Source organism: Aspergillus brunneoviolaceus (genome assembly GCF_003184695.1).
Source record: "Aspergillus brunneoviolaceus CBS 621.78 unplaced genomic scaffold BO95scaffold_28, whole genome shotgun sequence".
Taxonomy (NCBI): Eukaryota; Fungi; Ascomycota; class Eurotiomycetes; order Eurotiales; family Aspergillaceae; genus Aspergillus; species Aspergillus brunneoviolaceus.
Genome location: NW_020290758.1, coordinates 425532 through 433423, shown reverse-complemented (window position 1 = coordinate 433423; position 7892 = coordinate 425532). Strand labels below are relative to the sequence as shown.

The following is a 7892-nucleotide window of genomic DNA, read 5'->3' as shown; positions in this document are numbered from 1 at the left end:
AAGGCGGTGCTTGGTGGTAGACACACCGCTTGAAGGATTCAAATCCCTGCACCTCCCCACCGTACTAACAAAATCACCAGGGTCAACCGGAGTACGCGAGTAGTTCGTTGTGAGTTGTTGTGGGTTATTGTGGGCATGGCCGAAAAGCTCAATCATCATTGACTCTCACGAGTCACAATCATCCAGCTGGTGCCGACGTCAGATCCACATGGCCCAGCGCCAACCGGCTGAATCCCTGCTCGGTGCTCAGGGCTCACTCACTCTCTGGATTTTGGTCCCCCCAATGAACCTTGGTTCAAGTTGATTTTGCCCGATGGAGAATGCCAGACGAACGGGTGGAAGAACGGCGCGTTTCCGCGAGCAAGGGATCTTGGCGCCATGTGTCCACGGTCCAGATGATCGGGTTAGCATCCGGGCCCTGAGCCCTGATGCGAAGAAGAATGGATGAATGTGCGATTGGTCCTTGAGCTGGATTGGAGCCCATCTCGGCTATTGCAAGGCGAAGAAGTCATTTGTTGGGAAATTTACGTCATGGCTTATCCACGGACCACAGGTCTACACATGTGAATTGATCAAGGATGGTTGATGGTTGATCAATTCGAAATGGCCAACTCAGTCAGCAAAATGTCCTTGTTAACATGATAAAAAGCAAGGGTCTTGAAGCAACATACATCTTGATCCTTTTCATCTTCAGTTTAGTCTTCATTGAAGCGTGCTTTCCTCAAACTGTTCTGCATGTCTTCTCTGGTCCGGATGATCTCGATGATGATCTCGATGATACCATGCGACACTATTCCAGACCAGGAAGGTCAATCATAATCATCCACGTGACTTGGATCTATGCCTGCATCGGCTGGTTATCGGCTTATCTCCAGTGTCTCCTCACCATCCTTCATCCTTAGCTTCATACTGATACGACTAATTCAGTTACTAGCTACTAAGTTAGTTATTAGCTAAGTTACTAGCTACTAGCTACTTAGCGTAGTATAGTACAAGAACTAGACCCAAGAACCTCAGTTTCCTTCTTCCACCGTGACCCTCCATATTCATTCCCCACTTCTCAATTGACTTCCTCCTACATCGCTCAGCGATGATAGCTATCGTTCACCATCTTCCCCAGCTTCAATAGACATGAAAATTCCCATTCCCCTTCTGCTAGCAGCTGCTGGCCTTGCCGCAGCAGCACCGCCTCAACAATCACCCTTATCGCTCACTCCTGACCCCTCGGACATCATCGATGCCTCCCCCTTCCTTTCGTTTCACCGCAACCTCGTCCAAATCCCCTCGGTGTCTGGCAACGAAACCGCCGTCGGGCTCTTCATCGCCGACTTTCTCGAAACGCACAATTTCACGGTGATCAAGCAACCCGTCCCCGCCGGCAGCCAGGGAACGGACCCGACCACCGACAAGAACCGATTCAATATCTTCGCCTACCCGTCCGCCTCGCCCTCGCAGGACCGGCCCGAGATCCTTCTCACCAGCCACATCGACACGGTGCCGCCGTTCCTCCCCTACACCCTCCATGACCACGACCCCGGCAATCGGTCCTCCCTGACCCTCGCCGGCCGCGGCACCGTCGACGCCAAAGCGAGCATCGCCGCGCAGATCTTCGCCGTCCTCGAGACCTTGAAGGAGCAACCCGGGGCCAGCCTGGGGCTTCTCTTTGTGGTCGACGAGGAGGTCGGCGGCCTGGGGATGCGCGTCTTCTCCGAGTCGCCGCTCAACCCGACGGACCCGTCGCCCTTCCACACCGTCATCTTCGGGGAGCCCACCGAGCTGGCGCTCGTCTCCGGCCACAAGGGCATGCTCGAGTTCCCGCTCGTGGCGACCGGCCAGGCCGCCCACTCCGGCTACCCGTGGCTCGGCCGGAGTGCCGTCTCCGCGCTCCTGCCCGCGCTGTCACGGCTGGATGTGCTCGGCGAGATCCCCGCCGAGGAAGGCGGCCTGCCCGCCAGCCCCAAATATGGCCGGACGACGGTGAACATCGGTCGCGTCGATGCGGGCGTCGCGGCCAATGTGGTCCCCGCCAAGGCGCGGGCGGAGGTCGCCATTCGCCTAGCCGAGGGTACCCCGGACGACGCGAGGAAGGTCGTCGCGCAAGCGGTCAAGGATGCCACCAACGGAGATGAGAGCGTCTACTGTGATTTCGAGGTGTACAGCGGAGGGTATCCGCCCCAGGACTTGGATACCGATGTCCCGGGCTTTGAGGTGATGACCGTGAATTACGGCACGGATGTGCCGAACCTGAAGGTCTCGGAGAAAGTGAAGCGATACCTATATGGGCCGGGAAGCATCCATGTTGCGCACGGGGATGATGAGGCAATCACAGTCGGGCAACTCGAAGAGGCTGTACGGGGATATAAGCGACTGATTGATGCTGCTGTACAGCGGGGCCTCAAGTTGGAATAAATCTCAAGAACTGGGTGGTGGTTGGTGTAGTGAGCTGTGAAAAATGGTCCCTCTTTCGTATTGGATCTACATGACCATAAGCAAGTTTCGAAACCACGATGCAAGCGGTCAAAAAGTATGAAATTTGGGATATTCAAACTATACAGAATCGCCAAGCAGGTTACCACAACAAGTAGAAAAAAAATTACATCTGAGCTAGATGCTCCATCGTCTGACTCTCCTCCGTCGTGCGACTCTTCCTCGTCCACCCCGTCTTCAACTCCCCGGTGGGCTTGAAACGAGGGAAGGGATGCGCCTCGGTGTTGAAGACATTGTCCTCCAACGAGATGAACTCCCGATCGGAGAACAGTAGGTAAAAATACTTGAGCGTCTCCGCCATCCAAAAACTCTCCATATTGTCCCTGGTCGTCACAGGAAGGGATTTCGCATTCGAGAGAGAGGTGAAACCAGTGATGCGACCCGATCCTCCAGTGGCCAGTGGTTTGTCGCCTGTTTCGTGATCGAGGCCGTCTGTCTCCACGACAGCGGTGTATTTGATGAAGGACTTGAACATCTCCCAGCCCCAATGCCGGTAAGTGTCATCTCCAGTAATCCGGTACATGTAAAAGAGGGATTCCACAGTCTCGGGCCGTTGGAGGTTATGCCGGTCCATCCGCTGGATTTCAAGGTCATCAAGCCAGGTTTTGGTAGATGGGTCGTTCGGGTCAGATCGGCCAGGGATTGGGTACAAAGGCTTCGAAAGGAGAGGGAGGTCGCCTGGTGACAAGACTGGCTGGTCGTTTCTGCCAGTAACGGCCGTCGAATCCGGGTACATGTCTGCCTCCATGACTCGGGGGTTGTCGACTTTGAAGTAGGTGATTTCCGGGGCGAGGCCGGTCTCAGTGACTAGGTACGTGGCCCAGCAGGTTTTGGTCAGTTCTCGCGCCAGGCGCATTTCTTCCTCTTGTCGTTGGCCCCAGTTGGGAGACTTGCGCGCCTCAGAGAGCGGTTGTCCCCCGGTCGCTCCAAGGGCGATCGTTCCGGGAAGGAAGCAGACCAAGTGGTCCATCTTGGGGGACAAAGTGCCGTCAAGGCCGTGAGGCCGCTCCCCGAGCACTGTCAAGCGGGCGTTTTGCGAGTAAGTAAGCAGGTGCTTACGCATGCCAAGTAGAGCTTCATCCCACATCTCCTTGTAGATTGGCTCCTGTTCCGAAGTCTGTAGGTACTGCTTGATAAGATATTCTGGTCGGCGTGTCAGTTCGAGCATAGCAGGTTGGACGTGTATTCTTGAGGCACCATACCGTAGTAGGAGTCGCCTCTGCTACCGAGACGAATATTCTCGCCCTTGAATTGACCAGTTTCCAGGGAAACATAGATTGGAAGCAGGCCATCCTGCCTTTTCTGCGCGTCAATGACTTCCATGACCTTCTCAACAGAGCGCCAATACTCCGCCTCGCCTGTCAATTTAGCTAGGTATTTGAACTCTAGCTGAACAGTAGTCGCTTCAGCCGTGGAGGCCGCGCCATCGTCGATATAAGAGGGAATACCCGTCGAGGTATTCAAGTTGATGCTCGAGTAAGGGATGCCCGTGGTAGATTCAAAAGCGCCCAAGAGCCGGTCGGCCAGATCGGTCGCTTTCTCGATATACAGATCCTCTCCCGGTGCTCCTGCATCGTCGTCGTTAATGGGGGCAAGATCCGGGTAAGTAGTCGAGAGATAATGGGCGGAAAGCAGGCCGCCGAGCATGCGAATGGTGGTTTCGAAGGTGTTCACATCATGGTTTTGATTATACTGCAGTGAGTTGTGGATCCAGCTGCGGGCGTGCTGCACCCGCGATGTCAAATTCATAATCATCAACGTGTCCAGCGCATCCACAATTATCCATCCCATACCCCCGGCGACCATATGCCGGCCATCCTTTGAAATTGGGTGATACTCGTCGTAACCTGCTCAGCAGAAACAACCACCCCAGGGATACCACGTTAGCAGGACGGAGCAGGTAGGTTTCGTGAGCCCTGTAGAACTTACCCCAGGCATTGCTCTCATAACCATCCCAGCTGACAATGAACGCGTCGCGAACCCTTTCCCGCCTCGTGTCCCAATCAATGTGCTTTGAAGCTGCGCTGTGCCCATCATATGTTGGTTCGGAGTCGTCGAGGGTCTGCAGCCATTTCCAAAGCTCTTCGCCCTTCGCCGGGTCGGGAGTGTCATGGTGGATCTTCGACTGCGACCGGGTTGATGAACCCGAGTAGTACCACCATAGAAAAAGCGCCAACAGGCACAATCCACCGTATATGGTCTTCCTTCGTTGCGCCCGGGGCCCTGTGCGCCGCGGGGCGAAATACGGCTTGTCTTTATACATCGGGAGGGTGCGATCGCCGGCGATCGGAGTGTTCAGGTTGATGGTAGTGGTCGCAGACGGAGAAAACCCATACCCAGGCAACCCATTAGACCCGGGACTTCGACTCGCACGCCAGTAATTGTTCTCGAATGGTTGTTGGGAGGGAAAAGAGGGATTGCTCCGCGGGGCCTGAAAAGCCATGACCATTACCGACCCGCCAAGGCCTTTGCTACTAAAATACTATATCTGTCCTCTCTTTCTCTCTCTACCCGAGCCTGAAATGTGGTAATAATAAACACTACCCCACGGTCTGAGTCTGTTTGATCCGAAACAATGATTCAATATCGTCACAGCTGGTTACAGTGTGTTTTGTTCGCTATGCTCCAGATGAATGAAGAGATGGCAATGGGCTAGCAAGGCAGGCAACCGAGTCGATTGGTAAAGTGCTTGGAAGCTCTAGACAGTGAGCACATGCAACAAGTGCACATGTACCAGTCAGCAAGATGCTTGAAGCACGAGACAATGATATGTATCATAGATAACAGGTTGTGGGCTCATGAATAGGAAGCAAGAATGAGACAGTTTACCAACCAACCAAGAATTCCACCCGTGCTACACGGGGGAGAGGGTCCGTGACGATTGACCAATATCGGTGAATAGTTTAGTCCAATTTGATCGAGCAGAGGTGGGATAGAGAAAGAGAGAGAGAGAGAGAGAGAAAGAAAGAAAGTGAGGATCAATAATTGAATAGAGAGGTGGTTAGATTTCGTCTACCATATCAAGCAATCAGGTGAAGAACAAGTGTCCAGATGTGTCGGGTAGGCTGGAACTGAAACGGTTATATCAACGTGAACTTAATAAATTAGAGTAAGTAATTAATGGTGAGGATGGCCTGGACGCGTGTAACGTCTCCGACTTTCGGGTCAAGGATGCAGATCCGCCTCTTCCTCCCCCTTCCCGGTTCGGTCAGGGTACGTATTATGAGTACTCCGTAAAGTCACTCGTAATCAAGCAACGTATGAGTATTTCGGGGCCTCAGTCCGCCTTGGCGTTCATTCCCCATGCTGCTCCAGCTATGGAGTAGTAAGACCTCATAGTAAAGTTATCTGTACACTGTACAGTATCATCTCGATGACATTTGTACTGGACATCTCTTTTCCCCAGCCAGGGTTCCATTCCAGGGTCTGTGTTCCGGACTATGTGGAGCTACTAGTAACTTATTCCATATCACTCCACCAAAGTCGAGTAGGATACACACACTAAACCGCGTATCCCATTAAGATTCTGAGTGCGAAGAGAATCTTTGATCTAGAGTTGCATTATCCAGAATCAATGTCGGCGGACCGTGTCAGTGAATTTAAACAGGATTCTAAAACATGACGGCTAAGTCCGAAGTAAAACCATGCCTCGAAATGCATTTACAACTTCTGGTATTCAAGCTTGCCCTCCAGCTTCTTCGCCTCAGCCACCTTCCGCACAGCCCGGTTGAAATCATCCTGATTAATCGCATCGCGGTAGTCCTTGATTGCAAATAGACCACTAGATCACAGTCAGTCTGGAGATCACTGCATTGATTCGAGCAAAGTAATAAGCTGGGATAGCCACTTACGCTTCGGTGACAACGTTGCGAAGATCGGCACCATTGAGGCCGTCACTCATCTTCACCACGCTCTCGAAATCGATCTCCCCGTCCATCTTGACAGTGCTAGAGTGGATCTTCAGGATCTCGAGACGACCAACCTCATTGGGCAAGGGGATCTCGATCTTCCGGTCCAGACGGCCAGCACGCAATAGAGCTGGGTCTAGAGTGTCCGGCCGATTCGTGGCCATGATGATCTTAGTCTTGCCCAAATAATCAAAGCCGTCCAGCTGATTGAGCAGCTCCATCAATGTTCGTTGGATTTCTCGATCCGCGGAGGTACCCTCAGAGAAACGTCGTCCTCCGATGGCGTCAATTTCGTCCATGAAAATGATGCAGGGCTCGTGCTCCTTGGCGTATCCGAACATCTCTCGTATCAGCCGTGCGGATTCACCAATATACTTATCGACAATAGCAGATGACACCACTGGGTAAGGAGAGCATTAGCAGGCGCGACGATCCCCATGTCTTTGATATGCATACCTTTCAAGAAGTTGGTTTCCATTGAACTTGCGACAGCTCGTGCCAGGAGCGTCTTACCCGTACCTGGGGGACCGTAGAGCAAGACACCCTTGGGCGGCTTGATACCCACTCGTTGGAACAGTTCGGGGTTCTTCAACGGCAATTCGATCACCTCGCGTAGCTCACGGATTTGGTCATTTAGACCACCGATGCCTGCAAAGTTGATCTGACCCGGGTCCTCCAGCGACATATTGTATACCAACGGATCGACCTCTCTGGGCAGCATCCGCATAATCGTCAATGTAGTCATATCCAGGGCAACCCGGGTACCCTGCTTCAGCTTCGCCTTATCGACCTTGGAGCGGCAACCGACAACATATCGAGGTCCCGAGGACGCCTTGACAATGACTATAGAGGTCAGCTCTTGTATAGTAAAAGGCCGGCAGATTCATAGCCAGCAACGTTCGCAACGAGTCCCAAGTCTCTCTTCTCAAGGACACAATGAGCCAAGGTAGACCTACATCTCTCCTCGTCGAGCTGTTTCAGCACCTCCCCAATGATCTGACCAACGCTCTGCAGGGCCTTGATGTTCTCTTCAGAGATGTCGAATTCTCTCTGTAAATCCTTGATCCCCATCCGCAGAGACTTCAGTTTGGCCTCCCATTCCCGCAACTCCAGCAGGCTTCTCTTGTAGTCCTCGAGCGCCTGGTCCCTCTCGGGGTCACTGCCACTGTTCATGATGATGTCAGGCGAGACGGTGAACCGGAGACAACGAAGAGTTCACAGTATTCTCCAAGCGCCCAAGAATCGAAGGAACGTTCGGATATAGGGATGATGATAGCAGGTAAACGGCTGAGCGATGGATGGTTGACGGTCTATGACTTCACACGCCTACCAAGCTCGGGGAAGCTTGTCGAGGAGCTCGGAGCCCGGAGACACCAGGTCAGCCAAGTCACGTGAGTACAAGCATGATGGCGAATGCGAGCACTACACGTGATAGATTATTGACGCCTTGGTTTGAAGGTGTAAATGTTAACTACTGTACGGCTCAACCCGGGCCCG

General features: G+C 53.1%; 3 protein-coding genes across 3 annotated transcripts; 1 reads left to right on the top strand and 2 right to left on the bottom strand.

The window, feature by feature from the left end:
- The first annotated feature begins 896 nt into the window (after positions 1-896).
- BO95DRAFT_442190 (M20 family metallopeptidase) lies at positions 897-2626 on the top strand. Its single transcript, XM_025586364.1, has one exon. The coding sequence runs from the start codon at positions 1132-1134 to the stop codon at positions 2407-2409; it is 1278 nt and encodes a 425-aa protein (XP_025442999.1). The 5' UTR covers positions 897-1131; the 3' UTR covers positions 2410-2626.
- Positions 2357-5412, bottom strand: BO95DRAFT_442189 (glycoside hydrolase family 47 protein). Its single transcript, XM_025586363.1, has 3 exons — positions 4417-5412; positions 3690-4334; positions 2357-3630 (listed from the first exon to the last, which is right to left on the bottom strand). The coding sequence occupies exons 1-3, from the start codon at positions 4928-4930 to the stop codon at positions 2594-2596; spliced, it is 2196 nt and encodes a 731-aa protein (XP_025442998.1). The 5' UTR covers positions 4931-5412; the 3' UTR covers positions 2357-2593.
- A 657-nt stretch (positions 5413-6069) lies between these two features.
- On the bottom strand, positions 6070-7803 carry rpt4 (proteasome regulatory particle base subunit RPT4). Its single transcript, XM_025580359.1, has 4 exons — positions 7352-7803; positions 6852-7238; positions 6339-6795; positions 6070-6268 (listed from the first exon to the last, which is right to left on the bottom strand). Exons 1-4 carry the CDS (start codon positions 7566-7568, stop codon positions 6148-6150), a joined length of 1182 nt encoding a protein of 393 aa, XP_025442997.1. The 5' UTR covers positions 7569-7803; the 3' UTR covers positions 6070-6147.
- Positions 7804-7892: the final 89 nt, after the last annotated feature.